Source organism: Protopterus annectens, chromosome 14.part0 (assembly GCF_019279795.1).
Source record: "Protopterus annectens isolate FY-2018-M chromosome 14.part0, PAN1.0, whole genome shotgun sequence".
Classification (NCBI taxonomy): Eukaryota; Metazoa; Chordata; order Ceratodontiformes; family Protopteridae; genus Protopterus; species Protopterus annectens.
This window is the reverse complement of record NC_056748.1, coordinates 270,149,611-270,172,993: the sequence shown is the minus strand read 5'-3', so window position 1 is coordinate 270,172,993 and position 23,383 is coordinate 270,149,611. Positions and strand designations below refer to the sequence as shown.

The 23,383-nt window shown below is 40.0% G+C and overlaps 1 protein-coding gene across 4 annotated transcripts in view; it reads left to right on the top strand.

Moving 5' to 3' along the window:
- The window catches only part of SFXN4 (sideroflexin 4), a 645,242-nt gene that overhangs the window by 82,488 nt on the left and 539,371 nt on the right, over positions 1 to 23,383 (top strand). For all 4 annotated transcript variants that reach the window (XM_044055982.1, XM_044055979.1, XM_044055980.1 and 1 more), the window contains exon 3: positions 1,950 to 2,024. In XM_044055982.1, the coding sequence (XP_043911917.1) occupies positions 1,950 to 2,024 (75 nt within the window). The remainder of the gene's footprint in view (positions 1 to 1,949; positions 2,025 to 23,383) is intronic.

The window sequence follows — 23,383 nt, the reverse complement described above, 5'->3', positions numbered from 1 at the left end:
TTTGTTTTATTAAGTTAAATTGCCCAGTTTTCATTTGGTTTGGAGGTGGATTAGGATTAGCTGATCTTGGGGGGGATATTTTAGAGCTACACAGTTAAGGCGCATATACATATGACAAGCAGAAAGCTGTAATTCAAAGTGAAAAGAGATGACAATGAGGTGGGAGGACATTCAAGAAATAAGGAGAGAGTGGGGTTTTGGTTGCAGATCCTTCAGGAGAATTGCAACAGCCACACAGAATATTATATTCATAAAGTAGCAGAAAGTATTTTAAGAACTAAGCTAATAAAATAATAGAGAAAGGAGACTTTGCCGTTAGGGATGACTGCATTTAGGAGTACAGTGAATAAGCAAGAGAGGGTTGGAATTTACAGGAGAAAACTGGCAGAAGGACCAAAGTATTGTGAACAAATATCTAGAGAGGGAAATGTAATGGAGTGGGAAGAAACCAAGAAGACGTTTGGGTTGTGGGCAATAAACTGCCTTCTGTATCAGGGATCGATTTCTGAGGATAGACAAAGAGAAAGGGATCAAGGAATCCCAAGTGAAAGACCTGCTCTGGTACAGTTTTTAATTGAATCTAGAACATAAGCTGCTGTTAAAAAAGGGGTAATTAGTAGGGCATACATAAAAAAAAAAAAAAAAAAAAACCCCCCGTGGTAGTAGTGCTGCGGTAGCATTGTCGCCTCACAGCAAGACGTTGTCCCGTTCAATTCTCAGCTAGAACGTCTTCTGTGTGGAGGCATGCGTGAATGGGCGTGCCTTCGTTGAATGTTGTGCATCAGGGCTGGTAACTCTGCACGTAAAAATCCACTACCAAACATTAGTGGACTGGAGTTCCGCTGTGGCGACCCCTAACCGGGATAAGCTGAAAGACATAACAACAAGTAGGGCATATAAAATACCGTGCGATAGATATAATCAGTCAGTGGAGGTTAGAAAAGATAAGGAAGCAGGATTGGATAAGCAGTTCATAAGGAAAGAATGGGAGGGCTTATCTATGGCTCCCAAATATATAACAAACTTGTGAAGATTTAGGATTGTTGTTTGGAGGTCTTTGCATAGGTATTTTTATACCCCAAGCAGACTCCAAAGAATTTTTCCTTGGGTAGATGGGAAATGTTGGAGGTGTGGTGGGGAGGAAAGGGGTAACTGGTAACATATATATTTTGGGAGTGTAAATGAATTTGTTTACTTTACAAATTCCCTATAGAGTATTCTGTCAAAAATATTGGGTGAGCAAATGGGTGCAACTAAGGAAACTTTTTCTTTTTCTTTTTTGAACTGGGATAAAGGAACTGAATTGCCTAGACATAGCAAGGCCTTGTTAAGTTTAATTTTGGTGGCCGTCAAAAAATACAATTACTAGAAAGTGGAAATCAAAGTCTAATCCAACTGTATTTGAAGTATAAAATAACTGGAAATGGGATCTTTAGAATAGGGAAGGAGCAAATTACATAGGAAAAATGAAAGTTGTTGGAAACGATACATGCAGGATAATGTTTTGGAGCAGGAGTGAGGTTTAAGTGAAGTCAGGAATTGATTAATTTATGAAATGTTAAATTGATTACATTACATATATTCTTTTGTATCTTTATATAATGTGTGCAACTGGCAATGTTGTTATGGTTTGTTTTCTTTTATATAAATCTAAGTTTGCCTGTCTTAAGTGACAATTCAAAATGGGTGGAAAATAAAATATATAACGACTGAAAAAATAAATTTGTTTCCTGAATTTTAGCTGTAGAATGAGGTTAAAACACTATTAACTTTTCCTGCATGTGTGCACTGATATCAGCCCTCTGAAGTATTGTAACATATACACACATACTGTGTGTGTGTGTGTGTGTAAATACATAGTTATAGCTGTATGAATATAATGGAGATATTAACATGTTCTGAGTACAAAAGTTGTTTGCTCAAGCATAAAGTGTCCTATTCTGTTCCAGGGTGAAATCAGGAATGCTCGTGACCTGTTAAGTAGATGTGATCAAGTTTCTGCTAATACTGACAAAGAAAAAAAAGTAAGTAGATTGACTAGCCTTTGTATTCGTATTCTGCCTTATTTTGAATTGTGTAATTTTAAATGATTTGTTTAACTGCTGCTGAGTTTTTGGGTGGAATATATTATGAAGTGAGAGGAGCAGTCCATATCTGTCAATTTTGGAATCACCTTTGCCATTCTTTTAACTATTATAGACATGGACACTTTATAAACTTGGTTTAAAATTGAAAGGGGCCTATATGAAGCTAGAACAGATGGGTCTTTACCATCTTTAGGTGTTACAGCCATCACAGCGTTTTTTCAGGAAGTTTGTGCCTCCCCTTCTTTTTTAACAGTTTTTAAAAGTACACTTTTTATGTCTACTGTAGGTGGGGAAGTGCCATTACCTCATTTTTACTTCATTACCCTGCATATTTACTTTACTTGTTGGCGCATGATCTGAAATAGTTATTTGATGTGTATCAGAGTTCTCAATTAAATGTACATGTTCTTGTGAAATATAATTTCTGTCAAGTGTAACCCAGTTATTGTATCTTTCAGAATAATATGTACTTTCTGTCTGAGTTTCTACTACTGAAGTCATGTCTTTCATACCAAATATTTTCAAAACTTTCTTCAGAAATTGTCCTTCCTTTGTTATATTTTCCCTTCTAGCCCCCCCAGATTTCCATTGCTGCAGATCAAATTCCACTCCCTACCTACAAGTAATATTCCCTGCTGAAAGCTTAATATTTCTCCCCATATTATTTCCGCTCCAAAATACCAGTTTTAGGTGGAATATAAATACATGCCAGCATAATCCTCATCCCTTGCCAGTAGCCCCTTACTACTACAAATCTCTCTCTAATATGTTTTTCCCCTCTTGCATCATTGCTGGAGTTCCTGTAGCAGTTAATATAAGTATTCCTCTTTTCCTTTGTCCCTGATATTCTGCAGAGTATCCATCCTGAAATCCTTTCTTTATCAAATTCACATACTCAGTTCTTTCCAAATATGTCTTATGTAGCATTGCTGTTTGCACTCTGCATTTCTTAAAGGAGAACCGCATGCACAGACTAAAAAAACATGTTTATTTCATCATGTTTAGATGTTTCCAATATTTTAACACCACTGTGGGACTCTTTACAAGTTTTTAAATATTTTTATATGTAATTTAAGAGTCTGGCCACATGGGGTCTAGCATCTTGCTGAAAGTTAAACATTTTTGTAAACCTCCATGTATCCCAGAATTCAGTGTTTGTCCTTAACACATTACATCACGCAGCCTTTTTTATTCAGAAACTTCTGTCACTGCATTCATTTTACATGCATACACAAAGGTTTTTCCATTCTGCAAATTTCAACTAAAATATACTGCTGTTAAATGCCTACTTAAAAAAACTAACTGAGACAAAGCCAAAGAACAGACTTGGAGTCTTTGTTTTACTGCTTCTTCTTTACAGAGATCCTAATTTGCACTCTTTTGTGATGCCTGAGCCATAGCTCATTAGATCATCTCCCTCCCCTTCACACTTCCCCTCCCAAGCTGTCAAAGTGCTAAAAGTAATTTGACCTGTTGTTGCTTTGATTGACACCTCACCACAGGGGACTTGACTCATCCAATGTTTCCTAGTTCTATCCTTTTCTTTCTAACAGTGGGACACTTATTTATGCAGCACCATGGCTTCCTGTCATGAAACAGGGATGCATAGTTCAGAGTATTTGGAAACACGCTTGTAAAATAAAAATACCTACTTTCTCTGGGCTATCCTGTTTGCCTGAAATACACACAATATTTTAAGTGCTGTAAACAGAATAGTTAATGGACAAAAAATACTAATTTGACTTGCTTAAGGTTCAGGTATCATCTGCTTACTCAAATCACTGCTGACTCACTATACGAAGTCTTGTAAAGCCCATGTACACATTTTTGTTCAGTTTACCATTATGCCAACAGTTACACATGTCTTATTACATGATTTCAATAACAGGTTTGCTGGTGTGTATTTCTTGATTTTTTTACGTGAAGTGGCCCAGTGTGTGATCATACCATGATGTAGATCCATGCTGAAAAGCACTGTGTGCAAACAGTAATACATGTAGTACAGCAACAACATGTTCCATGGAGGCTTTTGCAAGACAGTGGGCAGTGTCTAATTGCATTTTGATAAGTATACCTGCTTACACACCCTTTTTGTTTCTCCTTATAAAAAGCCACATCACTATTCATCATATATCAGAGATTTTTGTTTTCAGCTTTAACACAAATATATTACATATGCAAATGCATTATTTATATATATATATATATATATATATATACATACATACACACGCATATAAATATATGTACACAGATATAAAAAAAAAATATATATATATATATATATATATATATACACACACACACACACACACACACACACACACACACGCACACACAGTATAGATTACATATTACAAGAACTATATCTACAAGGAAACTGATGTGGCCCATGGCGAATGCCTTCATGTCACCTTGTCACATGAAAATATGTGCATTATCAGTACACAGACAACAGGTATCCCCAGGCAGGTAATATGCATCACTCCCTGGACTGACTAAGGAACTAAGGCACTAGAAATGCATTCCTGAATTCCTATTTTCAGAACGATTTTAAGTCTACTGGTGAAATACACTCATATGAACAGTTTCCAAAACTACCAGTATTAAAACTTACATTAGCAGTGTAACAGCCCTCACATGCCCATACAGCTTCACCCAAACACAAGCTTCTATTCCCTAATGCATTTTGCTTTTAAGAGGTATTCAAATGCCTGTACAATTACTTTTCTTCTATTGTACAACTGGACATATAAACCCTGCAATTCATACTTGAAAGAAATTGTGGTTCCCCAGCCCTCATCAGCAGCCCATTATCTGAATTATCACTGCACAGTGTGTGAACTGCAGAAAATGACAGTCTTGCTGGAGGGGCTTCTGATCAGACAGCCATTAACTGCTTACACAATATCAGTTTTTGATTCAAAAACTGGGTCCATGTCTGTTGCTGTGTCCTTAGTGCCCCAATACTTGCATACAAAACTTGCCAATAGTACAGCAGTGAGTTTTTCCGGGCAGACAACTTTGTTTTATGCATGCAATTCCTCATTCGATAGCACGGGTATGTTTTCCTTTGCCTATTCCCTCACTGCAGACTACACAAGATAGTTGCAGCCAAAGAGTAGCCAACTAGGGACAACTAAATGCTGCACAGATAACTGGAATGTCTACAACTGCGACTGTTTCTACTAACTGGGCATACATAACTTTGGAAGATGTTGTCTTGTTAATGCAGGACTTCACGTTACATTAGGTCTCACTACTGTTGCCACTATTTTGTCATGGACAATAAAGATGAAATGTTACAATGTTTGCCTCTCATTTCATGCCATACCTGTTTAGACAAGCTCACCAACCTGAACATAAACGTCTATGTCACAACATCGGTTGCCAATTGCCTTATGGAGAGAGCACACATGGTGAGTTGTGAGAGCTAGGTGTGACTCGAAACCGGTTACAAGTGGTGCTCCCCAGGGCTCAGTGCCATGACCCTTCCTGTTCAGCATATACTTCGAGGAACAGGCAAGTACATGAGTACTATGGCTGCCCAAGTTTGCAGACAACTGCAAACTAGGGGCTATAATTCTTCTTCTTTCGGCTTTTTCCCGGTTAGGGGTTGCCACAGCGGATCACCTTGTCCACACTGATTGGCAGTGGAGTTTTACAGTGTCGAGTTGCCAGCCCAGTGCCCAACCTTCCACAGAAGGCACACACACACAATGACATAATGGTTAAGGTGTTAACCTTAAAAACACAAGGTTCAGCGTTTGATTCTCACATGGGCTAACTTGGCAAGTTTCAAATCGGCCCAAAAGGGCAGTTAACCTAGTACTGATCTATGAACATATTTAGTTTAATTTTTATAAAAAATGTGTATTTAAACAGCATTTTTAGATGAATTTGTATTCCATGAAGGTGTTTTACACCCAGGTGCTAGAATAAATGTGTTTTTTGAAGACTCTTGTGAAGTTTATTCCATTCTGATTTTGTTAGTTTATTATTCGAAAGACTTTTGGTGGTTTTGGTATACATGGGCTATAAAAACACTGGCTGACACGGACATCCTACTAAAGGGTCTCACTGAGACACATACCTGGTGTCAAAACCATGGCCTCAAGCTAAATGTCAAAATGTGCATAGTACCACAAACTTCCACATAGCTGGAAGTGCCCTAAATACGAAACGCCTAAGGGATCCGGGCACCAAAGTAGATGACAATCTCTCATTTGATAATCACATTGCCAAAGTCTTTAGAAAATCCATCCTTCTGTGTCCCCCACCTAATCACAACAGGGTTTACATCCAGATCAAAAGAGGTCATTGTGCCCCTGTACGCAGACTCATCATACAGTACAACACCTCATTTTGGATGTACCTTACAAGACACCTGCAACAGCTAGAAAAAAGACTAAAGCAGCACCTCACCAAGAGGATCACTGGCCTCAAACAGATACCCTATGCAGCTCGAGTGAAGAAACTCATGCTTTACTTGGTTGCATAACGTTTGCTCAGAGGTGATCTCTGCCTGACATACAAGGCCATGTCCAACCCAGAATTGATGGGCATGCACCACCTAAAGAAAGCCTTATTCCCTCGAGCCAAAGGCTCTAGGGATCTAAACCTCACCACAATAATAGAACATGCTGGAATGTCCCAGAGACTTTCCATGCTTTGTAACAAGATTCCAATCTACATTACGCAGAGCTCCTTGCTAACTCAAGAAAACCCTTGATAGGATGGGAAAGAGAAAGTTTACCCCTGGGATCACTTCAGTGGCTCTGCTGGACAGAGGCACAGGAACTAATCGTATGGGCCCTTGAAAGCCAACACATTCTGGCTAGTCTTATAAATGCCTTTGGGCATATAGGTTTCAACCTATGAACCTATCACAAAAGTTTCTATATGGTCCTGCGAGCAATCTCTCCATAATCTTATTCACTTAATAGTAACTATCTTTGTATATTACAGGATATCTGTAATCAAATGACTGTCCTCAGTGCACTTTCCATAACACTGACCAAGTGCTAAAAAAAAAAAATACACTTGCTCATGAATGTATCAAACAGTTTTCAGGACTTAGTTGCCAGTTACATAACAAGTCTTGCACAAGGCAGACCAGAATCATCATTTTATGTTTAGCTACGATCAGGCAGTATGGATCAGTGTCAGACACTGCATTTCACATTTCTTGGGAAGGATTTACAAGTGTAATTCACTTACCTTACACAAGGTCACTGCAAACCAGTGCTGCAGCCCATCTCAGTGTCCAAGTACTAGTAGATGTTTGGAGAACTACTGTCCCAGTCAGTTCCAAGCTTGCACAATACCTCAGCCAGGCCACTTACTTTTTCATGAAATAACAGGTTGCCAGGATACCACACATTACCGCTCCATGGATAAATCTGACCATGATGGTTCTTGCACACCACCTGTCAGTAGAAGATAATATTCAGTTATTCATGTCATAGATTCCATGTCAATGTTTCTTCAGGTCATACCTTCCAGAGCAATTTTATCTTAATACTCATCCAACATACTATACCATGTCTCCAAAGACATGGTGTCACTGTTCAATAAAAGCTGGCTTTTGGTTACAATGTACAATTGTCAATCTTGACTTTGAACTATTGTCTGAAGCCTCTGTACCTCGTCAAGGTAGCCAGCATCACAGAGGTCCATTCACACCACAACACTACTGACAGCTGCAGTCAGAGCTGCACTCACATCACCACACTCAGCGCATACAAATCTTGCTTCCACTCACATGTATCATGTTAATGCTAGACACCCAACTTTTTCGAAGAATCAGTAATCAGTCAATCCATATATCGTAACTGCAGCTGTCCAAAAATCTGACTGAAACATGTATGGTACAACACCATTCAAGCAACTACCACATAAACTACTTTAACACAACACCCAAATGTGCAATATTTATATGCAACATTGTCCAATGCATACCTATTTAACCATTTCTCGTAATAATGTTTTTAACTCACCATCATTCTCGTAATATCAGTTCCGTACCACAGTATATCTAGATAATTATGCACTACACGCTGTTCGCTCCATTCTACTATGCTATTGGAAATATATTCACTGCTACAAACACAGCTCCTCACGTTGACTATACATAGTGCCAACAATCCCCAATGCCAATAGCAACCCAATTCAGCATTGTGGCAATAGCAATGTCTTCCATCAGACCAGCCTGTGACTTAGTAAATGACTTAAATTACAATACTTACAATAATTACAATAGCCTCCAAGTTTTACTATTGTGCAAACCAAAATAGGTTACATATACTGAGGTACTTAACACTGCACAGCCCTGTTTCTTCAACTTGCCAAGTACACCTGTACTGTACAAAACTTGTGAAAAGCTGAATGTCAAAGTGAAAAGGATAATACATCACCTGCATCATAATTTATTACTTTTATTTACATTTGTTTACTAGGAAAACAAGACTGGACACCACACAAATATTTAAGTACAGACATGGTAATAAAGTAATAAAATTGATATAAAAGTTAACAATGCGAGCCAAAGCCACAGACATTTTAGTGAGCTATGCATTCATATATACATCGGAGCATTGGTTACATCTCCGATGGCACATAAAATATTTGTATAATATGAACAGTCAGCGCTGATGAATCTGTACACTGAGCCAGATATAAGGCACTGCTGGCTGCAATGGAGGAAGCCAGTGCAGAGACTAGGAGGAAATAGTACGTAAAGTTTAGCAGTGATACCGGATACAGAGTGGGTAGTACAGATGGAAATACATGGTGGGGGTAGATGCATGGGGTGACTTATGGAATGTTAAAAATACACCCTACTGGTGACTGAAAGGAGATCTTAAGGAATGTTAAAAATACACAGTACTGGCATCGGTAGCAGATCAAAGATAGAAGTGAAACTTGGAGGGTCTGTACATGGCTGTGGGGGGCTAGATAGAAGGTTAGCCACCACACAACACTGCACTTAATCCAACTCCGCAACAACCACTTGTAATGTAATGATGCGCATTAAGTCATTTTTACGCATGAATTGGTTTAAGTCTTACTCACCTGCATTATATCATCAATACTGATTCCCGTTATCACAGAAAGTCATTAATACGGTTACTCACCTGTATTATATTAATACCGAGTCTTCAGGCCGCAAGCATAAATTTCCATTATCACAGAAAGTCAGTAATACGGTTACTCACCTGTATTATATTAATACCCAGTCTTCAGGCCGCAAGCATAGATTTCCATTATCACAGAAAGTCAGTAATACGGTTACTCACCTGTATTATATTAATACCCAGTCTTCAGGCCGCAAGCATAGATTTCCGTTATCAAAGTCATTAATACTTTTCACATGTACTCTTCATAAATTGGCTCCTCATGAACCGGCACACATTACCTACAGTGCACTGTCAACATGCTCACCCAAATAAACTTTACACTTCAAAAACAATGTCATCAGCAACACCATGTCACAAATGTGACCAAGTACAAGAAGTCATAGAAATTAATCAGTTAATGTAAAACCTTCTTATTCAGCCACACCAGATTCCAACTAAACACTACTAGTTGCATAATAAACGGTCAATGACTTTCACATATCACCATTCATTGATTACTTAAAACACCACAGATTGACATTATACCCAGACATGCTTGACACAACTGTACGATACAAATCAAAATCCAGTTATTAAACTGGAAGACAGCAACACATCTCCGCGAATCCAGTATGTAAACTGCTACAACATTCAGCATCACTGTTTAGTCCACACACAGCATATACTACAGACATACGTAAGCACCACACGCACCATATACTACCAACATACATAAGCACCAGAGTAAACTGCAGGACTTGCTACTGTAAAAGATCGCCTTGCTTTTTCAATTACTTTTTCCAAATCTAGAAATGTGTTTTGCGATCACCCGTGTCTTCTCTGGTCGCTCACATCTAGCTATATTCTTTGGCAAAGTTGGTACCAACATGGGTGAAACTTCTAAAATGCCTCTTTTGGCTCGTACCACTTCTAACATGAGGTCATAAATGTAGTCGAACTTTCGCTTCTCAAAGATTGGTTTCGCCACCCATTCCTGTTTGGCCTTTGGGTACACCACTCTGTATCGAAGCTCTCCTTTAGAAGCTGACTTGGTGGTAGGGCATCAGACAACAGCTTGTTCCCGGTTGTGGTTCTCATTATGGTCAAGGATGGCAAGTATGATTCTTGCTTTCATTCCGGCAAAGCTGAAGTGCTCAAATTTGGGGCAGTACCGGCATAGTAATGCATGGAACACTTCGAGGTTTCCAGTGTGGCAGAACTTCGTGATGTGCTTCAGATCTTTAAGAAATGCAGGGTTTGTAACAATCTTCCTTAATGAGCTGTGACACGCATCATCTGCTTCGAGCCACTTCTTCTCATCTCCGTCTATCACTGGCATCTCGTGACCGCAACAGGAAACCTTCTTTGCACCACTCCAGCTGTGACGGTCTGTAACATGGTAGAGCAGAGACAACCATTTTTCCTCAAGGACAACTTCATCTCCTTCACATGTTTCCGAACACCACCACAGATGATTGGAAATGCTATGGCACCACTGCAGTAATTCACGTCTACCTTGCCTTTTTCCTGCTTCACATACTTTCTTTGTCAGGCTTTTTGACATATGCCACACATCAAACTGATGTTCAATCGCTGGAAATTCCTTCCGCATCAAGAATCTAATCCCACGATGTCTGTCCGTTGCCACCAGTCGTACCTTTAGATTTTTATCCAGCAAATTAGTCATACATTTCTTGAAAGCTTTCTTCTCCAGTGCTACCAATGAAATTCCTGTGGTAACCTGCTCCAGGTCAAAATCGATGATCTTTCCTGAATCCAAGTCCATCATACTATAGCAGCAATACTTTGCTGAGTATCCAGGACTGTCGCATCGCCCGTCTCCAGCTAGCCTGATTTCCTTGCCCTTTGTATCTTCCAGCAGCCGCCTCTGATGCTCAGTCCAGGTATGTTGCAACACTGGAAACAAGTACTCTTGTTGAATTGAATAGAAGGTTGTCTCGCTTATAAATTCCAGTCCTACATATGCACAGAACCACGCAATATGGGCATATGTACTTCCACTGAAAAGTATAGACGATGCAAGCAGTAGATTTCCAGCTGGCATTCGACCTTGACTTTGCCACTCTAGAACCTCATGTCCACTAATGCAAGACACCCTCACAAATACACAGGAACCCATCTTCAATCTTTTTTCCACTTCCACTGCTGGTGTTTTGCATTGAGGACATGTCAGTTTCAAGAGTAGAGAATCAAGGCACGATTCGAATACAATGAACTTGGTCTCGCTTATCATTTTTTCATCTTCGTCCAGTTCTTCAATGGTGTCTTCCATCTCAGAGGTTGACATGCTGTCAGAAGGGTAGCACCAGTCTGGATCCTTGTCATTGTCATCACTTCCACAGTGTGAAAATGAGGATTCACTAATCATGCTTGTCTGAAGAAGTTCTGCTGGAAGCTTTACTGGGGTACTGCAAGCCTTTATCTGTAGAGGTGTATATGTACAGGATCTACTAGTGGATGCCTCACTAACGCAATTAGCCTCCTGCTGAAGATCTTCAGTCACTCTCCTGCTACATGTTCCCAATTCTGTACTACTGTTAACTTCAAGTCCCGGTTCACACCTTTCCGTCTGAACAACTTTGGACTTTTTGACATACGTGTGGTCTGTCAATGGTGACACTGCAACCTCTGGAAACTGTACAGCTGCATCAATCATCTTACAAGTTCGGCTTACCAGATCTAACTTTGCTTGCACTCCGACACTACGACCTTTTTTTCCGAACTTTTTTTTTGTTTGACATGCCACCGTCTTCATACTACAAGTCTGAATTTCCATTGTGTATACCTCGATATCTTGCACCACCTCTTCCTCCAATTCTGCTGCTTGCACCACCTCTTCCTCCAATTCTGCTGCTTGCACCTGCAATAGCATTGACATTAATAAGGTCATAGTCATAGAAGGTACTCTGTCAACACCTTAAATATAGGAAGAAACGGTGGAAGAGTATATCCACTGCAATGGCTGCTTTTCAGTTGATGAAATTATACACATGACAACCAATTTTCAGACATTAAATCAAATTGCCAAATTTCTTGGCGTTCTGAGCAGGTGCCTCCCTTCAGATAACTTTGTTTTTACGTTTCACATTCTTATGTACATCTTTCAGTATGCTGCGCAAGTTTGCTGTGAACTAGTGCAGTAATTTCCCCCTTAGTAAAAAAGCGTTAATAAAAATCTTCTCCTTAAATCGACTGTTTACCATGAATTGTTCGTTAGATACAAACGTGAATCTGCATAACACCATTTACACATGGCTGACATCGACATGCTGTGTCATCAACTCAAACCAGTTTTCCCTGAATCCAGGATTGCGTGTCAATGACAGCCTACAAGCCTGTCAACACTTCACCATCTTTTGTGAAGAGCAGAGATTCTTCCATGTCTACTGGACAACAGCAGTTCTCATTTTGCCTATAGAAATGAAGCTTACTGTGACATACATAAGCGTAGCAGTATAGCAAAGAAATGCTTGTCTAGTCTGTTTTCTGCAAGTACGGATGCCTGCTTACCTGCATGGGTTCTGCACAGGCCGGACGTTCTTCTGGTTGATCTTCATCATTCTGCTGTACTAACTCAGCTGCTGGTTCACTTCGCTTACGTTTTGCTTTACATTTTGCTGCACTGTCAGTCTGTCAGAGACAACACAGTCTAACCTCAACCACTCATCACATTTGAAAGGTGATCAAAATCACAGCAGGATAATAAAATAATCGAATGCAGCAAATACTTACCTTTTGGTCTCGCGACAGTTGTTCAGTCACAATCGCTGGCAATGTGGGCTGTGTGGTAGTTAGTAATTCATCAATAAGCTGCAATGTTCACAAAAGTAATAGTTATAATACCCATTCTGATGTCCACAGCACTTACTGGACAGATTTGCGACTAAACAAATAAGCAAATATTTGAAGATTACTTACATTTGTGTGTTGTTTGTGCCGAAGGCGACGTATTGTTGATGTCCGTGGAGTTTTCGTGGAGAAACCGAATAGTGTAGGCACCGCATTACTAATTAGTCTCCTAATCGGACGTCGTGGCTTCATGCCCTCTGGAAGTAACTGATGCATGAAATTCAGTTCAAACTGGCTCTCTTCAAAATGGTTTGAACACAGGAAATGCCGTGGCTTTACAATGGTTACCTCAGCTTTGACAAATTGACTTACATTACCGACATCTCTGCCACAGTTAACCACCCATTGGGTACACTGTTTAATTTCACGTGGGAACCGATGGAATGATACACCGGGAGGCAGACAGTCTCGGGAAATACGGCAACCATATGCAAAGCACTGAGGCATGGCTGTTGTACACCTACAAGAGAAAAATACATAGTGAACTGGACCGAATTGTCCCAGCATGTTGCAATTAATGACTCATTAGAAAATGAGTGACATTATCAGTATACTGTCATTCTAACTTCCGCAAAGTTAAGCACCATGGCTAATCTATTTCTCCATTAAAAAGCTAGCAAAAGAAGAGTAATTCATTACTCAGCAACACCAAATAGTCAAATGCCATGTATGGTGTGAATCCATCCATTAATTGACAGCAATATCCCACAGTCCATCCAGCAGCGCTGAGCAAGACATCATATCCGCTAAAATGCATGCAATTACTCAGAGCCACCACCCACCCACCATAACCGCAGTACCACCCACCCACCATAACCGCAGTACCGTTGCACCTCTAAATGGCCTTGGTGTGAGTCGCCATTCAGACCATATACAAATCAAAGCACTTCCGTTAGCAAAATAAACTACAGTTAGTCTGCAATGCATCCATACTAACATGCGACATTTATTGCCTTTGTCAGTACCATCATGAAAACCATACTTCAACTATGTAATTTATTGCTTTTGCAGGACTCACGCAAACCAAGAAAGCTATCAGGAAATTGTACCGTATATCCACTTCAGGATGGATTACTGTAACATCTCAGCTGAACATACTGTGACCTACCATGAAAAATGAATTTTACAAATAAGTTAGATGCACACAGTGAAAACTGCACAATAGCGGCAAGAGGTTGCATTGCCTAACCTCCCTTTATCCAGTACACATACATATTCCTAATAGCTCTGCTGTTACAGTGGCATCATGGTAGAATCCAGCGCTACGTACGAAAATGAATTATACGACTGAGAGGTATTTGTAGTTTACTGGACATATGAATCAACCAACTTTCTACATTACTGGAAGACGCTACAGTGGTCTACATGAGTTGATCAGAAATGAAAATCTAATTGTTTTATGAAGACGTTGGCTCAGCAATGATCACAGACACATCTTAATCTTATGAATCAAACACTTTATTGCTCTCCATTACAGTGCACATTCAGGAGTGTTACATTAATGTATAGCAGCATTCCTTTTCGTATAATCATTACAGCAGGATAAACACACTTAGATGAACAGAAGTCCATATCAATGCTCAGAGTAAATCCATAGTCCTTCAAAAGGTTGAAACCCAGCCATAAACAAACTTTACAATAAGAGGAGAAAGCTGTTACATGATAGAGCAAAATCCATAAAAGAGAAGACACCCTTGATCATTATTAGTAAAAGAAATACGAGCACTATTAAAATCAACAAAGGCCGAATTTGAGAGAAAACTTCCAATAGATTCAAAAGACAGTCATAAGGCCTTCTTCAGCTATGTTAGAAACCTGGGTGGAAACTCCCAGATATGCGCAGAATTAGTCCAAAATGATACAAAAATCACTGAACCCACAGACATTGCCAACATACTGGCAGACAGGTTCAGTGCAAACTTCACCCGCCTCTCTCCCCCAACAGGAGAGATAACTATCCAAGTGGAGTGTAGCCTCCCAGACATCTGTAATGCGCAGGTGAAAGCTGCTCTCTCTAAAGCTAAAAACACAGCATCAATGGGACCGGATGGTGTCCCCGGCTGTGTGCTACACTAACACGAGGAACTAAACCCGCATATAAGGCAGCTGTTTAATCTTAGCCTTACCACAGGATACGTGCCCAAGGAGTGGCGTACGGCAAGTGTGGTCCCACTCCACAAAGGCGGTACCTCTACGTTCCCTGGAAATTACCGCCCCATAAGCTTAACAAGCCTGGTCTGCAAAGCTATGGAGAGGATCATAATGGAACTCAAACAAAGACATAGGGGACTTGCAGACATTGGACCCGACCCAGTTTGGCTTTGTCAGGGGCAGATCATGCCTTTTGAACTTGGTCGACTTCTTCGAAACAGTCACCAAGGCCATTGATGAGGGAAAGGCAGTCCATACAGCCTACCTTGACCTTGCAAAAGCTTTCGACACAATACCCCACTCGGGTATTGTAGAAAAACTTACCAACTTAAATGTAAACCCATATGTCACAAGATGTGTTGCAAACTGGCTAAAGGACAGAACCCACAGGGTTAGAGTTGCTGGCGCCATATCAGACTCCAAGCCGGTCACAAGTGGTGTCCCACAGGGCTCAGTCCTTGGCCCCCTGTTCGGCATCTACTTCTCAGAAGTACAGGCAAACATAGGAGGACTATGGCTGACAAAGTTTGCAGATGACTGCAAACTGGGCGCCATAGTGGAAAGTACATCGGACACAGATATCCTTCAGAGGGGTCTCACAGAAACTGATAACTGGTGCCAGAGCCATGGCCTGAAGTTAAATGCCAAAAAATGTATAGTCATACCCTTCGGGAAAAACAAGGTAACCCCAAGCTACCATATAGGTGGCAATCCATTAAGCACACAAGAGGTTATCAGGGACCTGGGGACCCAGGTTGACAGTGGCCTTTCTTTTGACACTCACATTGCTAAAGTGGTTAGAAAGACCTTCTACATTGCCCACCTGATCATGAATTGATTCACATCCAGATCAAGTGAGGTCATTGTTCCCCTGTACTCTTCAGTTATCAGACCAATGATAGAGTACAATGCCCCATTCGGGATACATCTCACCCGACACCTGCAGCAATTGGAGAGACCCCAAAAGTTCCTCACCCAAAGGATAAAGGGACCCCAAAATCTGTCATATGCTGCCTGACTGAAGAAACTCCAGCTCTATTCAGTCGCATACCGCCTGCTCAGAGGTGACCTGTGCCTGACATACAAGGCCATGTCCAAACAGGAATTGATGGACATGCTCCACCTCAAAAAATCCAAATCTACCAGATCCACTAGAGCAAGCGACTTAAACCTTAGCACGGATATAAATAGGACATGCTGGAGGGATAGATTTGTCACCCAGAGACTCCCTATGCTGTGGAATAAAATCCCAGTCCATGTGAGGCAGAGCACCTCGCTGGCTCTGTTCAAGAGAAATCTTGACAGGTGGATGGGAGATCGTAGGTTTACCCCGGGAATCATCTCTGTGTCACTGCTGGACAGAGGCACAACAAACTAATGGGCACAGTATTTTTTAACATAAGGGGTGGCGTAAGCCACAAAACTTTGGGCTAGGCTTATAAATGCCTTGGGGCAGATAGCCTAGTATAAACCTATGAACCTATGAAGTGTGACTCGTGCTGTCAGATGATGTCTGACAGTCGGTCACACTTCTTGCGTGTATTGCCTGGGACCTTTACACCTGCAGGACTCTTGTGCAGTCTGTCACGGCTTCGAGGAGGTCAGAACATCCCTGTATTCTTCCTTTACAAGTGCAATTATTGAGCGGAGCACCCCTTTTGGCACGTGCCTGAGCAAAACCACATGCCCAAAGTAGTACAACCATTTAAAAAAAAAAAGTCAAAGGACTAACTTCACTTAGTTATCCAAACAGACTAAAAAGCTTCTTGCTTTCCTCGGTCTCTCACTGGCCCCTATAAATTTCATCACTGGCTTGCTTTCCAGGCTAAGAAAGATCCAGCCTTAAGAGACTTTATCCACATCAGAAATACTGGTTATATTTAATAGACTCACCACAAACACCAGAGCCTTCACTGCAACATAAAAAAGCCACTTTGTATGGACAGGTTCTTGACACAAAAACTTTCAACTTCTGTACAAAGCTCGTCTCATTATCAAAACAATGTAGTTCAACAGTACAACTGGATGGATAGCCATGAGTATACTCCTTAAGTAAGCAGCATAGCCTTCATCAAAGAGGAAGGAAAATCCACATACTAAACTTTCCGAGCTGGATGGCTAAGATCTAATATTGGTTACTCAAATCTACTTGTCTAAGAAGAGGGGCCTATTTAACTACGAATTCCATTTGCAAAAATATATTCAGTAAACATATTAAATCTCTCCCTCTTACACACACACACACACACACACACACACACACACACACACACACACACACACACACACTCACACTCACACAAAAAAGGAGCCCCTACTTGTAAAATAGTCAACCTCAGTAATCACATGACACAGTCTCACTGACTGAAACTTTCTGGAAGTCAAAATATCTGAAATAAATACATAATAAAGATGGATTCATCCATGCAATTTCCCACCACCACCAAAAGGACCATCAATAAATCAAAAAACTTCTCAGCAAAATTTACAGTAAGCAATCTATAAACTCTGTAAGATCATACTATATACTGGAGTAAACATGTAACGTCCCTCCAATCTAAAGTCATTTGACATTCAGACATTTTAATTGGTGCTGAAGTTATTCACAGACTGACCATTTACTAAGATGTAATGCTGACCATCGCTTTTGAAAAAAACAAATTCCCACACTCTGTACATAGCTCAAAAGTGAAGAAAGGATTACTTTATTATGTATTTAAATTGATCACACACCCAGAAACACAGAAAAGTTATTGTGATAAGTAAACCACAGACTGCTGCAAGAAATAAGTCACAGCACACTATGCTTACGTCCAAACCAAAGAGGCATACCTGTCAATTCCAAAAGAATTAAAGTAGCGTAATAGGAAAGCTATTTGCAAGGTTACATGGCAGTTTATATTGGAAATAAGTGGAGATATTAAACACGCTCTCTCATAATTAGGCTGAAAAGTCTTCCAAGGTAAATACAACCTTATGATTTAGCATGGAACCATACCGCTCAACCTTAGAGCAAGAAGTCTGGACAAAGCGAAAAATAATATTGGGACATGCCCAAAAATAGTTATGCATCACAGACACCACTGAAACAAGTGTAGCTCCAAACATTATACATCACGTATAATGTTTCTATCCCATTATTGTCAGTTAAGCATTATATGGCTCATTCAATCCTGCCTTCTTTTACAACAAAGAAAACCATACTTTGAAATGACAAATTCATTAAAAATAATAAAACACATTGGCTCCACATCATGCAACTTCCTACCTGCAAAAAACCACAGATCTTTCAGTTAAACTAGGTCTGCTTACTTCCACATAATGACACCTCTCCCTAATTAAGTCTAATGGTATACAATATACCAGGATCTGGACTACCGGAAAAATATTAAATTATGGCCTATAAATTGCAAGTGCATTTTGTTTAATTAAACTACATTCAAAGCCCGCTTGCTGTTTTTTTCCAGTAACATCTAGTATGCAAATATCAGGTTTTAAAACAAAGATACATTCTCCACTGTTTGTAAGTCTCTGTCTTTAATAACCATCTACTATTGCAGCACTCCCAACACCTGATTTGCCAGTATTGATGATCCACCAAAGATATGCTTACTGTTGTCCAATCTACCACTGTTTAGAAACCACCAATGACAAGACTGTACTGGGTGAATTTTTTGGGTTTTGTCAAATAAAACAATAAACTTTATATGCTACAGTCCCACATTAATCAATCCACTACTGACCCATTAACTCTAGGCTGCTGCCTGCTGTCTCATTCTTACTCACTGGGACTGCATTACCTTGGATGACTACTTTTATTTCCTAAGCAAAAGACACAAATTGGAAGAGGAGCCAAAAATCCTGACATTCTTGGAAAATCCATAAAGCTGAGAGGTATGATTTCATATTCAATACAAAACTCTCCGTCCGAAAATCTGCAATGTAATGAAAGTGTACTTTTAATATAGGATGCATTTTGAGAGCTAACTTGTTTCTACGTTAGCCTCTTTGTGCATGTGTCTCTCTCTGTCTCTCATGCACACAAACACACACATAAGCACACACACACACATACACTTCTACTTTCACGCACACAAACATTCTGCTTTCATGCATGCACTCACCATACTTGCCTATTAACACAGGTTAAGTGCTGTCTCTTTAAAAGGCAATGGCAGCAAATCCATAGACGAGTCCCTCTTGGGCAAGAACACACACATTGAGTCTTTGGCACGAAATAATGGTGTGAAGACAGAGACCCTTCTTTGTCGCAAAAAAATCAAAACTAGAAGGATGCTTTGGTGCATTTGCACACCGATGTTAGAGTTACAGGTCATGAGCACAAAAAACACAACAATAAAGTATTTTAGGGCATGCGTACATCGATGTTGGAGTTAGAGGTAGAGGGCCGCATGGCAGAGCTCTGAGGGCTGCATGCGGCCCACAGGCCGCAGGTTGGACACATCTAATTTAGAGTTTACACTGGTTGTCTTTGTCACCAAGGACTGCCTTCAACGACTGTGATACAAAAAACCAAACCCTATATAATCAAAATGTTTAGCAGTACTTTGGAGTTTTTCTTCATATGCCTCCATTAAAATGAACATCTACTCAGTTCGATTTTCCTAGTAATTAAATGTTAATAAATTTATCTTCCTTGAAGCAAACTCATGGACCCCCTCACACTAGCCCATCAAGTTTCAGATGTGGAATTTGCCCACATTTTTTAAGCTTACTGCAAGCAAGTTTCTCGAGGGATAATTCCTCAACTATTGGCATTGACTACTAGGCAATTTCAGTAAACAAGCATTTTTGAGGGGAGGGGGTGGTCAAGCCCCCACCATATACCCATATAACAGAACACTCATCCACATCCCCTGGCTACCTTTACTTTGAGAATGCATAATCAAAGAAATTGAAACAGACCCAACTGTAAATACATAATTGTTGCCCTTAATCTGTGACTGTGTGGTCCAGTAGTAAAGACCTTCACACCATACATGAGCACCTGCTGTCATGTAAGAGCCATAATTTCTTTGATATTTATGTGCTTTGACTTGTCTTGTTTATGCCACAGATCCTGCACTCCCACCCTCCTGAGACACAGCTCCTCAGGCAAAGTCTTGGCCATCTGTTGTTACAGGCTGAGTGGGGGCTGGCAGGGAGAAGGGGAAAACCAGGGTTAACAGACAACTGATTTATCCACCAATTCACCTCCCTTCTTACAAACCCCAGCACTTACATTTTAAATAAAAGAGTGCTAGTCCTGAATGCAACCTGATTTGACAAACTATTAAATCTTTCTCATTGAAGTCTGACCAAGGAAATCATAAGACTTGGGGCCATCAGACATAGGATTCTGAGATATTCTTCAGCATGTGCATTTGAGTCTAGTTTTAAAATGTCAGAAAATGTTTTCTGTAATTCTCCGCTTTGTCTTGAGGAAGGCTTGCCATCATAAGTAGTGTATTTAGAAGACACCCTAGAAACAGTATCTTGAGAAGGAAAGAAAGGTTTCTACTTGTGCACCTGAAATAGCAGACTGAGAAAGAGGTTTAGTAGCCAATTCAGAGATTGTTGACAAGCTGTGAAGGAATTTGTGAAAATCAAACAATCATCTAAATGTGAAAAATGTGACTGTCCTACAACCTCCACTGGGCTATATCAGGAGGCAGACACTTTGAGTTATCTGCATTTCTGAGCATGTCTACAAAGGTAAGTAAAGCAAACTGAAAATGTAAACCAGACAAAAAAAATGCAAAAAGCTCCTGAAATTGTTGTTGTTTGAAATGTAATGGTAATCATTTTTAAAATTCAAAGTTACCAGAAATCAGCAAGGGAGAATGAGGGGTAACAGGGACTCTAGAGAAAGTACTTTGAACTTTAAAACTATGATGTGAAGGTTTACAAAGGAAAAGTCTAGGCCAGATCTACATGAATTTTCTTTCTTTGGTACCATAAAGAGTCTTGAATAAAATCATTTCCTTGCTTGGTCTAAGGGAACAAGTTCTATCATCCACTGAGATAACACCTGAATTAGAATGGTGGAGGGCAATTTGATGGGATGTTGAGGAATATGATGAAACTGTACTGCTGGCTGTAACCTTTTAGAATAATTCTTACACCCCAAATGTCTGAAGTTATCTGGTGCAACAAAGGATAACAAAGACGTAAACTCTAGGGTAGATGCATGGGATGGACAGGGTGGGCAGGGGGAAATATGGAAGGGTTATATAGCCAGTCTGATTTTGGGGGGCTGTCCATGATTTTGGGAAGATCCCACATTCATTTTCCACCCTCCCTGCCATAGCTTTTTGAAATTTTGTTTAACAGAACATTGCAGAGTATGCTTGTCCTACTTTATGAAAGAAAAGCCTGGACTAGAAGAAAAGTTTATATTATTCTTTGCAAAGGAAGATTGAAAAATCTGGGTAATGCCCTGAAACCTTTAAGGTCTGCATAGGAAAAAACAAGTAACACCTCTTTATCTAGAGGAGTATTTAACATTTCTAATTTGGCATCTGGCAAATTCCGATATAATAACCAACACATCTCAAAACAAACCTAGTGGCAGCAGCCCTGGACACAACATCAGCACATGTTTATTTACCCGAGACATAGCAGATACTACTGAAAAACAGCAATAAACTTCCTTAAATTATCATAGGAAACTAGTAAAAAACTGCACCTGACAATTCATACTCTGAAGGCTAAAGTGGTAGAAGAATAACATTTTTTTATCTAACTTATCCTAAGCCTTTCCCAGTTTGTTGGAAAGGCTAAGGTTAGCAGCTGAAAAAAAGCTTTGTAGAAGTTGACTTACTTCAGGAATTAAATTCATGATCTACCCTGTGATTAGGGAGGAAAAAAGAAGCTTATGAGACTGGGGCACATAATTTTTAGAAGTAGATGGCTAGGAGTCAGGAAAAGTATATCCTATAAAGCTAGCAAAACTGGAGAGACAGGTGCAGGTTGAGGGAAACACACCTCTAATAAATCATACCTCTGTTGAAGTTCAGATGTGTTTTTTTTTGTTCCCCTGAATAAAACTTTCTCATATTGGCAATAGTTTTAGAAAACAAACATTCTTCAGGAGGAAAATCTAAGGAAGAACTCTCTTGAGAATCAGAATCTCCCTCCTGTAAACTGAGAATGTGAGAAACACATCCAAGTCCAAATCCTGCCCCTCAGACAAGGAATCTGACAGGGAAGAAATAATTTTCTTCCACTTCGGAGGATAATCATCACACAATGATTGAAATGATTTTAGCAATCATTTTGCAAAATCCAGCCAGTTTTCTGCTCCATATGAGCACAAATACCAGGACTTATGTCTTTTTTCTAGAAGAACTCTTAACAAAAGAGGAGCCGGACTGAGAGTCTCTGTCCCAAAGAAGAGGCTCTTCTGTGTGGTTAAGTGAGGGAGCATCAACTGGTACCTTTGCTGAAGCCTGCAAGTGTGGTTATCACTTCCCTCTCAAAGGAAACTGGACAGATGCAGAAGGTGTGCCTGACCCCCAATTCCGCAGTAACATCAAAAGTAACACCAGATAGACTGAGACAAAAAGACTAGAAGCCTGTGAAACAACTGGTGACCACAGTAGAGTATTTCATCAATGATTCAGGCAAGAAAAAAGCTGACTTGAAGACTGAAGCCTCCCAGACAACTTTCTTCTCTTTGCAGCATGGAGAAGAATGATTAGACATAGCAAGACCTGGATCCATGCCCTAGCTGCAAACAAGAGTTTCTCAGGTCGATGAGAGAGCTATAAAAATTTTAAAAAACCTCTTAAGTTCATAGGTACTTACTAAGCTTGTTTCTAAGCTTGCAGCAAAGGTGATTCTTATCCTTGATGAAAAGAAAGCTTCTGAGGTAAATTTCTTTCAGCCACAAGTGGCAAACAAGCTACCCTTAGCCTCTGACAACACAGTAATCCATAAGCCGTACACTTTTCCTCCAAAAAATTGCATATTCTTACAAAAAGTTAACAGAATCCATACAGGGACAAGCTTACAGCTGTGAAACAAGCCTGATAAGTGGTTGGTAGACTTGGCAAAGGTTTATTCAAAGCTCTGACAAAATGGACATTTTTTTGAAGAAAACATTTGTCAAGAACACCCTCTTCACTGATGTACCAATTCTATCTTAAGTTCCTG